Source organism: Rhinatrema bivittatum, chromosome 5 (genome assembly GCF_901001135.1).
Source record: "Rhinatrema bivittatum chromosome 5, aRhiBiv1.1, whole genome shotgun sequence".
NCBI classification, from domain to species: Eukaryota; Metazoa; Chordata; class Amphibia; order Gymnophiona; family Rhinatrematidae; genus Rhinatrema; species Rhinatrema bivittatum.
The window spans coordinates 122,105,174-122,121,421 of record NC_042619.1 but is presented as its reverse complement, the minus strand read 5'-3'; the positions used below and the strand labels follow the sequence as shown (position 1 = coordinate 122,121,421).

The 16,248-nt window shown below is 44.9% G+C and overlaps 1 protein-coding gene across 1 annotated transcript in view; it reads left to right on the top strand.

The window, feature by feature from the left end:
* FNDC3A (fibronectin type III domain containing 3A) overlaps window positions 1-16,248 on the top strand; it is a 1,040,529-nt gene that overhangs the window by 165,132 nt on the left and 859,149 nt on the right. The window contains 1 exon segment of the mRNA XM_029602861.1: window positions 15,370-15,445. Within this exon segment, the coding sequence (XP_029458721.1) occupies window positions 15,370-15,445 (76 nt within the window).

Below are 16,248 nucleotides of genomic sequence, written 5' to 3'. Positions count from 1 at the left end.
CAACTCAGGGACCACCATGAGACCCTACGTCAGTTGTCTACTACCACCTCTGACCCCTCTTCGGCGACACGCAGGATGCCCTGTAGGGATTCCAGGAAGTGGTTTTACCGGCACCGGAGATACTATCCTCCAGCCTCCCGTGCTCGTCCAGCTCGGGTTACCCAAAGAGGTCATCCTCACCAACAAAGAGTGCCTAAGGCTCAGCCAGCACCCCAGCCAAGCCCTGCAGTTGGCTCTTGACTGGCACAGAGAGAGCAGACACCTAACCCCTTTGCCCATACCATCCGACCCACTTGTGGAGGGTTGTCTCTGCCTATTCGTGAACAACCGGTCCTCAGTCATCACCGACCTATGGGTTATTGTCCATCGTAGAACGAGGAAACCGCCTGAACCTTCTCAGTGTTCCTCCAGACTCCCCACCCTCTCTGGTGTGGAGCCTTGTGGAACACACAGTGACCCTCAAGTTAAGAATTCTTGGCCCTGCTGTGGTCTAGAGCTGTGGAATTGGTTCCCTGGGCTCAGCATGGCTGGGGATTCTACTCCTGGTATTTTCTCATTCCAAAGAGAACAGGCGGCTCAGTCCCATCCTCGACCTCCGAAGAGAGCAGTTCCTCTGAAGAGCGCAGTTCAAAATAGTATCCTTGGGCACCTTACTCCAGCTTCTTCATCAAGTGGACTGGCTCTGCTCTCTCGAGCCACATGACGCCTACGCGCACATCACCATCTTTCCACTTCATTGCAAGTTTCTGCGCTTCGTAGTAGGCCACCGGCACTTCCAATACAAGGTTCTCCCCTTCGGGCTAGCCTCCGCACCCCAGATATTCACAAAGTGCCTGGCAGTTGTGGGAATACATTTGCGCCGGAACGGGGTGCATGTCTTCCCATATCTGGATGATAAGCTCATCAAGAGTTCTTCAAAAGTGGGAGCCTTTCAGTCCCTGCACGTGACGTTGAGCCTCCTCCAATCATTGGGGTTCCTCGTAAACTACCTGAAATCCCAGCTGACTCCGTCTGTGACTCAACTTCATCAAGGCAGATCTGGACACCATGGTAGCCAAGGCGTGCATTCCCAGCGAATGCATAGTCACCCTGGCCAGGCTGGCCAGGTCCATCCGTAGCCTGCTCTTGAAGTTGCTGGATCACGTGACATCATTGGTGCCCATCATCCCAATGACCCACCTGGCCATAAGGGTCACACAATGGACCCTGCAGACCCAATCGCACCAAGCCTCTCAAGAACTCTCCACACTGATCCAGATAACCAAACCACTCCAGCTCTCCCTTGCCTGGTGGGTTCAAGAATCCAGCTTCAGCAAGGGATTTCCTTTTCAGCCCCCTGCTGCTCAGGTGATCCTGACCACAGATGTCTCCAACCTAGACTGGGGGGCCCATGTCAATGGCCTCCACACACAAGGGGTGCGGTCAAAGCCCGAGGCGAGATGCCAGATAAACTTCCTGGAACTCCGAGCGATGCGTTATGCACTCTACGTATTCCAGGACTGTCTGTCCGTCCAACAGGGTTGTCTTGATCCAGACAGACAACCAAGGAGCCATGTGCTATGTGAACAAACAGGGGGGCACAGGCTCTTACCTCCTCTGCCAAGAAGCGATGCAGATTTGGGCCTGGGCCCTGTCGCGTTCCATGCTCCTTCGGGCCATCTACCTGGCAGGGTTTGAAAATGTAGTGGCAGACCGCTACAGTCGGATCTTCCACCCACACGAGTGGTCCCTAAACGCTTTGGTGGTGGACATGATCTTCCGCCGGTGGGGTCAACCGGACATAGATCTCTTTGTGTCCTCGCAAAACCACAAGGTGGACTGCTTCTGCTCCCTGCAGAAGGAAGGACAGAGACCAGCTGTGGATGCCTTCGCCCACTTATGGAGTTCGGGTCTCCTGTATACATACCCTCCAATTCCGCTAATAAGCAAGATCCTCATGAAGCTACAACAGGACAGAGGTTCGATGATCCTCATAGCTCTGTATTGGCTGCGTCAGGTCTGGTTTCCGATACTCCGTGACCTTTCTCTCTCCGGGATCCCATTTGCCTGAGCACCTCGCTCGACCTCATCACGCAGGATGAGGGCAGGCTACGCCACCCGAACCTCCGATCGTTGGCTCTCTCGGCCTGGATATTGAAAGGCTAGTACTGTGGTCCCTTAACCTTTCGGACAATGTCTTGCAAGTCCTCGTAGCTTCGCGTAAGCCTTCCATGTGGAAGTCCTACCAAGCAAAGTGGAGGAGATTCTTGTCCTGGTGCATGGAGGAGGTTCTTGACACCTTCACTTGCCCCACACCTAGGCTTTTGGACTACCTCTGGTGCCTTTCGGAGTCTGGACTTTAGACTACCTCAATCCGGGTGCATGTGAGTGCCATCAGCGCCTACCACTGGGCAAGACTCCGGTCTCTGTGCAGCCCTTAGTGAGGCGCTTCATGTGAGGCTTACTTCAACTGAAGCCTTCACTATGCCCCCTGTTGTGGCCTGGGACTTCAACATAGTTTTGGCATGACTCATGCAGCCTCTGTTTGAGCCCCTGCTTGCCTGCGAGTTGAAGCACCTCACCTGGCAGGTCTTCTTCCTAGTGGTGGTTACTTCTGCTCACAGAGTCAGTGAGCTGCAGGCCCTAGTGACCTATACTCCTTACATGAGGTTCCTCCATGACAGGGTGGTGCTGTGCACTCACCCTAAATTCCTGCCTAAGATAGTGAATGACTTTCACCTGAATTACTCCATCATGTTGCCCACCTTTTTACCGAGGCCACACTCTCTCATCCAGGTGAGCGGGTTCTACATACCTTGGACTGCAAACGTGCTCTTGCCTTTTATTTAGAGTGCATCGCAGCCCACAGGCAGTTCACCCAACTCTGACTCCTTTCACAAAAATAAACTTGGAGTTGCGGTGGGCAAGCAGACCCTGTCCAGTTGGTTGGCAGACTCTATTGCTTTTTGCTACCAGCAAGCAGGCCTTCCGCTTGGGGGCTGAGTGAAAGTGCACTCAGTAAGGGGCAAGGCAGTGTCAGTGGCACACTTCCGGGCAGTCTCCATTGCCGACATCTGTAAGGCTGCTGCATGGAGTTCCCTCCACACCTTTGCAACCCATTACTGTCTGGACAAGGATGATCGACAGGACAGCGTCTTTGGCCAGTCAGTCCTCCGTAACCTATTTCCAGTGTGAAAACCTAACTCTCCCTACCTAGGACCCAGATTGAGGTTCAGACTGCCCCCGTTGTTACCAACAGCACCCCTGTTGTTGTGCCTGTTGGCCCAATGTGTTCTGGGGGCAGGCTGCAACTTGGTATTCACCCATCTGTGAGGACTACCATCCTGCTTATCCTGGGAGAAAGCAGAGTTGCTTACCTGTGATAGGTGTTCTCCCAGGACAGCAGGATGTTAATCCTCGCGAAACCTGCCCGCCACACCACGGGGTTGGGTTCACTTGCGTTTTGTTTTATTTTTCGCTTGTATTTTTTCTGCTTTGAAACGAGACTGAAGGGGGACCCCATGTGGTTACGGGTTGGTGGCATGCTGGGCATGCTCAGGCTACCAGTCAAAGTTCTAGAAACTTTGACAAAAGTGTTCCTTGACGGGGCTCCATCTGATGATGTCACCCACCTGTGAGGACTAACATCCTGCTGTCCTGGGAGAACACCTGTTAGAGGTAAGCAACTCTGCTTTTTCTTGGATCCTTTAGATTGAGAGGTTTCTAGCTGATAACCTTATTTGTATTCAGAGGACAATGCAAAGGGGAAACAGTATCGAAGCCAACAATTATAGCAAGGAGGCTAAAAGACAATTGCTTCAGCATATATGCTGAAAGGGAAAAGGGACCAGAGATAATAAAGCACACTTTTTAAATGCACATTCATCTTGGGCAGAATTAGGCAGCTATGAGTCCAACCGATATTTGTAAAGTGGCTGCATGGTCGTCTTTACATATGTTTTCAAAACAGTATAGATTGGAATCTTTTTTGCAAAAGCACACATTGCTTTCATGGTGATCCTCTTGAAGACGGGATTAACACTCTCCTATTCAGTGTAGTTGGGCTTTAGCCAGCTAAGTGTTCTGAATTTGTGTAGCAGAAAGAAAAGGAAGAAAAAAATAAACATCTCATAATTTACTTTCTTTTTTTATGCTCACCAGTCCAGAAACTGAGCAAAATGTCTGGAGCTATCCCCAATAAGGATGAATATTGTTGCAAGGTGAGAGGAGAGAGGGACATGCTAAGTAGGGGATGAGGGTAGAGATGGGAATGCTGCTGAGTAGGTGGGTGGGAGAATGTGCTTAATATTGTTTTATGGTCCTGGCTTCTGTCCATCAAAATAAATTTTGATATTTACCCAGAAAAATGTCATTTTTTTTCAATTGATTTTCTCCAATTTTTGTCCTTGTTATAATAAACCCTGATAAATTCCTGGGAAAAATAAGGAACAACCCCCCCCCCCCAATGAAGGTCCCTACATATATTTATTATTTATTTATTTATAAACTTTTATATACCAGCATTCGTGGGAAACATCACGCCAGTTTACAATTAACTAAAAAGGATGGAAAATACAATGAACGAGGAGGGGGAGAGAGGAGCAGGCTAGAAAGGAAGAGGAGGGAGGGGCAGTGAGAAAGCAAAAGAGGTAGAGAGAAATATAGAAACAATATAATGGAAAGAGACGGAGAATAACATTATAATGTGACTATGATAACATCACCGGATATGTACATATAGTAATACAGGTAACCATTTACAATCTTACAAAGTTAAAGGAAGAGCACTGGGGGTGCAGGGAGCGGAGTAGGGCCTAGAGGGCAGGCATGAAGGTGTAAAACTGAATATCTGGCTAGGTTTGGTTCGAATCAGGGTAGGCCTGCTTGTAAAGCCAAGTCTTGATTCCTTTTTTGAAAATGCGTAGGGATGGCTCTAGACGGAGATTGGTGGGTAGGGAATTCTGGAGGGAGGGGCCAGCAATAGAGAAGGCTCTTTCTCTGGCAAGGGCATGGTGTGCGGTTTTGAGGGACGGGGTGTGAAGGGTGCCCGCAAGGGAGGTTCTGATGGGGCGGTTGGAAGAACGGAAACGTGGCATTTCCTCGAGCCAGGAGTGATTGTGTTTGTACAGAGTGTTGTGTAGTATAGTAAGGGTTTTGTATTGAATGCGGAAGGGAATGGGCAGCCAGTGCAGATCCTTTAGGATAGGGGTGATGTGGTCCCTTTTACGGGTATTGGTTATGATCCTGGCCATGGCGTTCTGCAGGATTTGGAGAGGTTTAATGGTGGAGGATGGAAGGCCCAGGAGTAGGGAATTGCAGTAGTCCAGTTTAGATAGAATGGTGGTCTGGAGTACTATATGGAAATCCTGAGCGTGGAGGAGGGGTTTGAGTTTTTTTTTAAGGATGTGGAGTTTGAAGAAACCCCCTTTTAGAAGAGAGTTGATGTGGGGTTTGAAATTTAGGTATTGGTCTAGGGAGATACCTAAGTCTCTTACTGAGTGCAATGGGGTGTAGGTTAGGGCTGAGTTATGAGAAGTGGATTGGGATATGCGGTCAGGTTGATTGGAGATTATGAGGATTTCTGTTTTCGATGCATTTAGCGCAAGATGGAGGTTAGATAGTAGGGAGTTGATCGAAACAAGACATGATTCCCAGAATTGTAGGGATTCATTGAGGGAATTTTGAATAGAGATGAGGATTTGCACATCATCTGCATATAAGAAAAACTTTAGGCCTAGGTCAGAGAGGAGGTGGCAGAGTGGCAAAAGATAAATATTGAAGAGGGTGGAGGATAGGGCGGAACCTTGGGAGACACTTTGCGTGAGGGGAATGAATGTGTGAGGATTCAGAATTACCAATTTTTACTAAGTACGCTCTATGGTTGAGATAGGAGGAAAACCATAGAAGGGCTGAGTCTCTGCTAAGTGGGAAATAAGGATTTGGTGGTTGACATTATCGAAGGCTGCTGAGATGTCTAGGAGGGCGAGTAGATACGATTTTCCATGTTCCATGCCTTTGAGGATGGTGTCAGTGATTGCTAATAAGATTTTCAGTGTTACGAGCTTTACGGAAGCCAAATTGTGATGGGTGTAGGATATTATGGTCTTCGAGGAAGTCAGTAAGCTGTGTTAACTACCTTTTCAAGGATTTTGGCTATGAAAGGCAGGTTGGAGATGGGCTGGTAGTTTGCTGGGTCGGAGGGGTCGAGGGTGGGTTTTTTAAGGAGGGGCTTGACAACAGCAAGTTTAAGGGGATCTGGGACTTTTCCAAAAGTGAGGGAGCAGTTAATTAAGTCAGAAAGGGGTTTTGCAATGGCGGAGGGGATAGAGAGGAGTGCTTTTGTAGGAATAGTGTCTGAGATGTGTGTAGCTGGTTTAATCTTTTTTAAGATGGATTCAATCTCCTTAGTTGTCGTAAGGTCAGGGGCCCAAGGTTGATCCTGTTTACATTAGGGAGTGGGGAGATGGGGGAGGGCTTGGAGGGGAAGCGTGAGAGGATATTGGCAATTTTGTTTTTGAAGTACATCACTAGTTGTTCGCATTTACCACTGGCATTTTCCTCCATGGAGGTGGGAGGAGTGGAATTTGTGAGCTCTGCAAGATATGAGAATAGGTCATTTGAATTGAATTGATAGTCGTGAATTTTTGAGGACTAGAAATCTCGTTTAGCTTGGAGAGTGGATTGTCTGTATGTGTGCAGCGTGTTTTTGTAAGCTGCTTTGTGTGTAAGGGATGGTTGTTTATGCCATGTACATTCTTTGGTTCTAAGGTCCTTTTTTACCGTTTTTAGTTCCGCAGTGTACCATGGCTTTCTATCTGTTTGAGTAAGGGGTATTTCTTTGTGGACAGTGGGGCAGGTTTCATTGGCTACTGTGGAGGTAAGATTATTCCAGGAGAGTAGTGCAGAGTCTGAGTTGGTGAGGTCGAGATTCTTAGCAATTTTGTCAAATGCTAGAGTAAGGTCCTCTGAAGAACAAGGTTTACGGAAGGAGATTGTCTTACTATGCGTGTGTGATGTAGGAAGGGGGAGTGTTTGTAGTGAGGAGGACGTTAATGAGGGAGTGGTCGGACCAAGGGACTGGGGTAGCTACAGGTGTGTTGGGCGATCTTATATGGGAGTTAACGAAAAGGAGGTCAAGGGTATGACCTGCTTTATGTGTTGGCGCAGAGATAAGTTGTCTGAAGCCCAGGGCCTGGAAAGAGTCGAGTAAGATCTCGCAGGCAGGTGTGGCAGGGTGTACATCCACATGGAGATTAAAATCTCCTAGTATAACCGCAGGAGTGTCTGGTTTAATGTTGTCAGAAATGTATTCGATGATGGGGGGAAGGGTCATGTTCGAGTAGGCCTGGGGGGGGCATAGATGAGGCAGACCTGCAGGGTTTTGGATTTAAACAACTCAATTTCTAGTCTAGACGGGGATGGGTGGCTTTGAGTTTAAGGTTGAGGATTTTTCTAGCAGCCAGGAGTAGCCCTCCACCTCGTTTTTTAGGTCTTGGGAGAGAGAAGATATCATAGGTCTGCAGAGGGAGCTGGTTAATGAATACCTGATCTGTATTCTTTAGCCAGGACTCAGTGATGGCAGAAATATCTGGATTGGTGCCAGTGAGCAGGTCATGGAGGATGGGGGCTTTCTTTTTAGGATGGATTGTGCATTGGTGATGGCTAGCGTGGTTAGGCCCAGAAATTGTGTGAGGGGTGAGATCATAATAGGCACTAAAGATTTGCGATGGTTGGGGGGGGTGTGGGTGTACTGGGAGGGTCTTACGCAGGGAGGGACAGGGTCGACAAGGTATGATAAAGAGATACATTTCGGATGAGATACGTCTGAGTTAAAGGGGCAAGGGGGAGGGAAAAGGGGGGGAGGAGGGATATCTATTGGATGAGTGACGCTAAAAATAAGTAAGTAGATTAAAAAGGGGCGCACAGTAGATGCCGTGGATAAAATCTTGTTTGCTGTAATAAAGCTGTAGTATCAAAGGTGGGTAAAAAAGGCTGGAAGACAGAACTCCGGCGGGTCGGCGTTGGGCAGAGAGGGGGTTCGAAGGCGATAGGTCGAACGCCTGAGCGTGGTAATAGTGATGTCATAAAATTATATATGTATGTGTGTGTGTGTGTATATATACATACATACGTATACATATATATACATAAATACAATGTATCTTTCTTCATTGTCTGGAACAGGTATAAAACCCAAATGTTCTGGACTGTATTGCAGAAATAAAGGAAAGAAAACTATCAGATACGGTTTTTTTTTCCTTTTAAATTAGTCATTGTATTACATTTTTAAATTGTGCAAATGGCTGTGTCTGTGACTGACTTTTGAGACTCGTCTTGTAGTTTCATATAGGAATGTTGTAATGACAGAATAAATGACATTGCAGATGTAACTTGTGCTGGAATAAAGCAGCACTGATATGTCCCACTCTTCCTTTTCTTTTGTCCAGCAAGGAGGATCTGTTGCCTATGAAATTTCTCAGGAAGTGGAAAGTTGGGAGGAAAAACAAACTGCCAAATAAGGTTCTTCCTGCCACTGATATCTAGACGTTTTGGTGGTATTCATTCAGTTTATATATTGCTCATAATATTAGTATACAGTCATACTCCACTGCAATAGAAAGATTAGAATTGTAAATCAATGTAAATTGTGAGAAAATTTAGAAGGTGTTTTTTTTTTTTTGTTTTTTTTTTTGTACCTTACTCACAATAGTTGTGACAATAGTTGGACCTAATGTTGGCAGACCAGAATCTGTATTCTAGCTGTATGGTAATCTGTATGTATTTATCCTAATTGTATAATAAAATTAGTGCTTCATATTGTACAGCACCTTGTAAATGCCCTTAATGGATTAAAAAAAAATACTTTTTTTTAAACCCACAAAAATCTAATGACTCCACTGATGTCTTATCACAAGACCTTGTTCTATGTAACCGCATTCTTACATGCCTGTTAATGTTAAAATGTAAACCGAATTGATTTGTAGCTTTGCTACAAGAATTTCGGTATATAAAAATGCTAAATAAATAAATAAGACAGGAGACCAAATGATGTGTGTCCAAATAAGTCATGATTTCTTACTTCTGTTTGCATAAGTTAAAAAGATCACTGGATCATTGCCCTGGTCCTGCTGGTTAAAATACACAGTGAGAGCAATTTTATAACATTGATAACTTATATAGGAAATACGTGCATATTACACCAATTTTCAAAGGGAACATACACATATAGATTGTTTTGAAAATTATCCCACTAAAGGTACCCATATAAGCCACATTTGCTGTCCAATGTGCATACATTTCTCTTGTAAACGTATGTGCATAGTTTTTAAAATTGAAAAGAATACACAAGTGAAACTCTGCTCCAACCCTGCCCTTGAGAATGCTTCTGCATAGTCCAGGTAAGTGTACACACAAACATGACATGTTTGACATGACATTACCTGCATGTTGGATGGGTAACTTTTTAAAACTCCATGTCTGTGTGTAAATGCTGTTTCACATGCAGAAATGCGTTTGAAAGTTATAGTTATGAGATATTTAAGATTTACCCAGCTAACATTGAGTTTTAGCTGGCTAAATTTACCTGGTTAAAATGTCTCTAACCAGCAACAAATTTGGCTGAGTAAAAAAAAAAAAATCAGTTTGGGGGTGTTCCTAGAAGAAGGCTTTCAAATTTAGCAAGTTAATGTGATTCAGTGCCAGCCTGCTAATTTTAACTGGATAACCCTGTCTGCACAAATAACTTTAAATCTGCCTGCTCAGATTTTGAGCAGGTTGTTTTAACTGTTTGTTCAGCTGCACAAATAGCCAAGTAAGAGCAGCTGAATAACCATTCAAATTTATTCTGTTATCTTGTCCACAGCGGTTTTTGATAATTGATGTGTGTGTGTTTACAATTCTGAGACTAGTTCCTTTGACCAAACTTTGTTAAAGATGAAATACTGTAGCAACAATTTTGTTGTTGCTGCTGTTTTTCCATCCAGAATTTTTATTTGAATTCTGTCAAGTTGACTTTCCAGCAGCTATATGATGTCACTTTGACATGGAGAGAGAGTCAAGAGACAGAATGAAAATACAATAGTATATATTTTCTGTCGATAAGCAGGGCATTTAGCCATGAATACTGGGTGACATCATCCGTGATGTCACGAAGGGGGAGCTTACTCTCATAGCTTGAAGAGCTTTGAAGTGCGCATGACCGTGAGTTCCCGCGCTCCTCGAGCTTTCCTTCAGTTTTAGTTTTCCGCGGTTCTACACGGACGTGTGGCTACTCTCTCCCTGACAGGAAAATTAAAATATTTCAAAAACTTGAAGAAAAGAAGAAAGAAGATGCAGAAGAGCCCAGGATTTAAATACTGCTCCTCCGGTAAGATCATGTCGGTGACCGATGGGCATAATTACTGTTATTTATGCCTCTGTCCCGACCATGATCAGGCCGCCTGCAGGGACTGTGGGAGGATGTGCCTGCGAGCAAGGAGACAGAGGGCTAAGAAAATGGAGAAGCTGAGGCACTCCTATGTCCCTTCTTCAGCAGATAAGAGATCAACTAAGTCTTCACTGGGCATTCAGAAGCCTCGGTCTGAGACTTCACGACGCGCTCACTCCACTTCAGAAGGCTGTGCGTCAAAGATTGCATCGGCGACCACGCATCATGTGTTGAGTGCCGCGCCGGATACGGCGCACACAGCGCATGCATCATTAAAACCTGCGTCCCTCCCAGTTCCAGGACATTGTACGACGCAATCGACGCATGCTTCGCCAGTACCGAAGGCGTCATTATTCATGACGCATATCGACGCATCTAAACTATCTACGACGCATCACGACGCATCTCATATAACCACGAAGCAAGTTACTTATAAACATAAGAAGCTTCCTCTTGATCAACAAAGGAAGACAACTACAAAATCTGCACCACTGGACAAACCTCATAAATCAGTCTCAAAAACAAAAGATCTGGAACTACCCTCTACAGCACCTCCTGTATCGGATTCTTCTCTGAGGCATGTACCTCCTTCACCAAGGGGAACCCATTCTCCTTCATCAGTGTTCTCTGATCTCCTTGTAGACGACCAAGCAGGAGGCTGGGAGTCGTCTCCAGAAATAAGTTCTCTTTCTACAAAACCTCATAAGAGACCACGGTCACCTCGCTTACCTATGCCAATTACACCGGTGAAAAGATCCAAACAATCTACCAAGAAACTGGACCAACCTCAACGCCCAACAGCGCATGAGACAATGTCTCAGATCGCCACTCTTTTGCAGTCCTTCATGCAAGGATTACCTCCAAAACCTAATCCTTTACCATTGGATTCAAAAAGTCCTGCATTGCCACAATTCTCCCCCTCTCCGCGGGACATGCCATCTCCATGTCTCTCTAAGTCCCCGGCATCTTCCGTTCACACGATCTCCTCAGATCCTTCTCCATTATCAACTCCGGACAGTTCAACCGGCATTCCATCTGACCCTCCACAAGATCTTCCCCAGCCCACTTCACCGCTGGAAGATCTCACTTATGCTAAGTTCCTGGAGAAGTTAAGCTTAGCACTTAACATCGAAACTAAGAAACTTCCAGACCCGAGATCTAAGGTAATGGGACTTCTACAAATATTAGATGTTCCAGCTGAACCTACTGCTCTACCCCCACATCAAATTTTGGAGGGTCTCATGAGCAAAGCTTGGGATACTCCATTCCTTCTTCCACCAATATCAAGGAAGTTGGACTTAAAGTACAGAATGCAGAAAACATCATACTATTCAAATGTACAAATTCCTCATAACTCTGCTATGAAAAGAGCGAAAAAAACCAGGCTATTTTCTAATACGCCTCCTGGAAAAGACAACAAGATCTTGGATGACTTTGCAAAAAAGATCTATTAGAATTCTATGCTAAATTCTCGTATTAACCACCATCAATTTGATAATATTCAGTATTTGTTTAATTGTACACAACAGTTGCAACCCCTGCTATCCGCTGCACAGGGTGATACGCCACTGCCTTAGCCATTTCTAGACCTCCAAGAAGGATTACGTCATTTGCTGAGAACATCATATGAAGCCTTTGAATCTTCTGCAAAGTCATCAGCAATTTCATTATCAGCTCGTCGGCTGGCATGGCTACGAGCCAGCAGTATCAGAGAAGACGTACATGATAGACTGGCCAACTTACCATGCAGACCGGACAATCTTTTTGGAGAAAAGCTTAGAAAACCATTTCTTTAATTAAGGAACAAAATATTGCTGTCCAGTCTCTAGCAACACCTCTGGACACGCCTTCCACTTTTCGCCGTTACTTCAACCAGTATAAAAGGGGTTATTACTATCGAAGGCCATACCGGTACTATCAGCCCTATCAGTCCAATTATAGACAACAATCATTCCAGCCACAATGGCCTATGTCCCAGTCACAAGGCCAAAGACCACGGCAAAGAAACCAAAGACCACAGAAGCCTCAACCTTCTCAACAAACTCCAAAACAATCTTTTTAGATCAGAATGCCACAACAGCTCACGTGGGGGGGGAGACTATCTATCTTTCTTTTCTTCCCAATGGGCCAAAATCACCAAGGACCAGTGGGTATTGAGCATCATTTCACAAGGATACCGTCTTCGTTTCAGTTCCTTCCCATTACTTCCGCATTTGATTGCTGCCAAAACACCCAGTTTGCAAATTCCATCTCTCAAGACGGAAGTGTCACTTCTCCTTCAACAGAAAGTGATACAACCTCTTTGCAAGGAGGCAGTACAGATATGGGAATGGGCAGAACACAACAAGATCTATCTTCAAGCATCATACCTTCCAGGTCTTGCGAACACGCGGGTGGACAGACTCAGCTGCCTTTTTCACCCACACGAATGGTCACTAAATCAAAAGGAAGCGAACAAAATCTTCTCACAATGGGGTAGGCCAGAGATAGACCTCTTTGCGTCAGAAGAGAATCGCAAAGTGAACAAGTTTTGCTCTCTTCTTCCCAGTATACACAGAATATCCCAGGATGCTTTCCTGATTCCGTGGAGCAACGCCCTTCTGTACGCCTTTCCTCCCATACCGCTAATTTCACCCACGATCCAAAAATGTATTGCGGACAAAGCAGATCTAATACTAGTAGCTCCAGCATGGCTGAGACAGCCATGGTATGCTTATCTTCTTCGACTCTTGATCAGCCCTCCAATACCATTACCTACAGTCCCCTTTCTCCTTTCACAAGACAAGGGAACTCTGATTCACCCCATGCAATCCTCCCTTCACCTGACGGCATGGAGATTGAACGGCATGTACTAAGTTCTCTGCAACTTCACTGCACATAACGGACATTCTCATAGCATCTCGGAAACCTTCCACCAGGAGAAATTATGCCTTCAAATGGAAAAGGTACTCTACATGGTGCTCGGGTCAAAGACTTGACCTTCCCTTTCTTGTCCAGCAGCATCGCTTTTAACTTATTTACATAGTTTGTCTGTTTCAGGACTAGCAGTATCGTCCATAAGAGTACACTTAGTGCAATTGCAGCTTATCATAATAAAGACAACGGCCCTATCTCTGCCCATCATTTGATCTCCAAATTCATGAGGAGATTACTTCGTCTTCACCCGCCCTTTCGAAAACCAGTAGTTCCATGGGATATTAATATTGTTCTAGAAGCGTTGATGAATCCTCCTTTCGAGCCGCTTCCAACCTCCTCACTAAAATTCTTAACCTGGAAGGTTCTTTTCCTTGTCGCCATCACTTCTGCAAGACGAATAAGTGAACTTCAGGCATTGGTGATCAATGCTCCTTATCTTCAATTTCATCATGATAAAGAACTATTACGGACTCACCCTTCTTTCCTTCCAAAGGTAGTGTCCGCCTTTCACATAAACGAAACAATATCTCTACAGGTGTTTTGCCAAAAACCTCATACTGATGAATGGCAGCGACTACTTCATACGTTAGATTGTAAAAGAGCTTTGGCTTATTACAAGAATAGAACTGACTCAGACATTTCTCTCAACTATTCGTCTCATTCAATCCAAATAATCCAGGTCAACCTGTTTCAAAACGTACACTAACTGGTTATCTGCTTGTATTCACTTCTGCTATTCTACAAAGGACATACCTCTCGCAGGTCCAGTAAAAGCTCATCAAATTAGAACGACCGCAGCCTCTATAGCACATATCCGGGGTATGCCTATCCAGGACATTTGCAAGGCAGCAACATGGTCATCCATCCATACATTTACATCACACTATTGCCTCGATCAGCAATCTGCATCAGATTCCTCATTGGGATCTGCAATTCTAAAGACTATGTCAAAACCTTAATGGCTGTCCACCTCCCATAGGTTGCCAAAAAGAATATATTACAATCAAACTGCAACCTATGAGCTTGGGACTCCCAGTATGCATGGCTAAATGCCCTGCTTATTGACGGAAAAAAGCAAGTTTGCTTACCGTAAACGGTGTTTTCCGTAGATAGCAGGGAATTTAGCCATGCATTCCCACCCACCTCCCTTGACAGCCATCCAGCTAAACAATGCCTACACTGGCACTCAGCTTGGAAAACTAACTGAAGGGAAGTTCGAGGAGCGCGGGAACCAGAGGTCATGCGCACTTCAAAGCTCTTCGAGCTATGAGAGTAAGCTCCGCCTTCGTGACATCACGGATGACATCACCCAGTATGCATGGCTAAATACCCTGCTACCTACGGAAAACACAGTTTACGGTAAGCAAACTTGCTTAAGTTCACATATATAGAAAATAAATCCCCTGATATTTGGTATGATGACTGAAATAGTCATTTTTCATTTTATTTATTTATTTAAAATCTTTTCTATACCGTCGCTAAGTTATCTACCATCGCAACGGTTTACAAGTTGGCACATAAATTAATGTGGGGAAATTGTACTATCGTACATTCTAACAGGTGCCGTCAAAGGTTTAGTTACAATAAATCATTAAAGACAAATAATTGTTTAGTGAAGTAGGTCATGACCGGGTGTACCAGGAAGGTACTGTTTATGGGTAAAATTCACTATTCATAGTGTTACAAATATGTTTATAGTGATGTAGAGTTCATGGATCCCTCTACTGAATGTTACTAATTGTTGTGTATCGGTGCTCTTCTGCCTCTTCCTGAATGTTTTCTAATTTCCCGTCTCTTTATAGAATGCTTGTTTAAAAAGCCATGTTTTTAAACTTTTCTTGAATGTTTTGAGATCTCTTTGTAATCTGATCTCTGTTGGCATTGTGTTCCAAAGTGTGGGGCCAGCTAATGATAAAGGCCCTTTCTCTCACTTGGGTTAGTCTTGCTGTTTTCATTGAAGGAATGGTCAATAGTGCTTTTTTTGCTGATCGAAGGTTTCTGTGTGGGACGTGTACTCTTAATACTGTGTATATATTACATCTTTTCAGGTTATTCTGGTACAAGTTAATCCAGGTGAAGCATTTACAATAAGAAGAGAAGATGGCCAGTTTCAGTGCATTACAGGTATGGTTGCACAAGATCTTGCTGCCTCTTTTTCCAGCATGATTTTTGCTTTTTTACTTAAGGACATTTTTAATGAAATGCTTTCTTTATGGGTTGAAATTCATTTTTATCCCAGGACAAGCAGAATGATAGTCCTCACATATGGGTGACGTCACTGATGGAGCCCTATCACGGAAAACTTTCTGTCAAAGTTTCTAAAAAGCTTTGACTGGCACACTGAGTGCACTGAGCATGCCCAGCATGCCATGATACCTGTGTCCACAGGGGTCTCCCTTCAGTCTCTTTTTTTCTGCGCTGCAGTTAGCATTGCTTCAGGAGCTCTGTGAGAAATTTCTCACAACTTTTCCTCACGGAAACACTTGAAGTTTTACTTCACAAATAATTTTTCCCTACATGGGTCTCCCTTCGCGTACATTTAATCGACACTGTGAGTACTATGCCCTATTTTTCGGTCGGTTCCTGTCACCTCACTAACGGTTTCCCCGGCCTACCAACCGAATTTCGGCCTTCCCTCTCCCTATGTTTTCATCCTTAGTTAGCCTGCGACCCTCCACAGGGTTATTAGGGCTAGTGGGATAGGGACATCCACGGTTACCATTGTCCCAGGGCCACTGTCGCATCCATGCCTCCATCGATTCCCTCTGTACCTTTGTTCGGTCAATGCCCCCATCAATACCATCGGTACCTTCATCCATGCCGTCCTGCCTCTATCAATACCATCGATGCCCCCCCCCCTCTCGGTCTATCGATAACATCGATCCCCGCATCGATTTTTTTTCAATGCCATCGATGTTCACATCCAT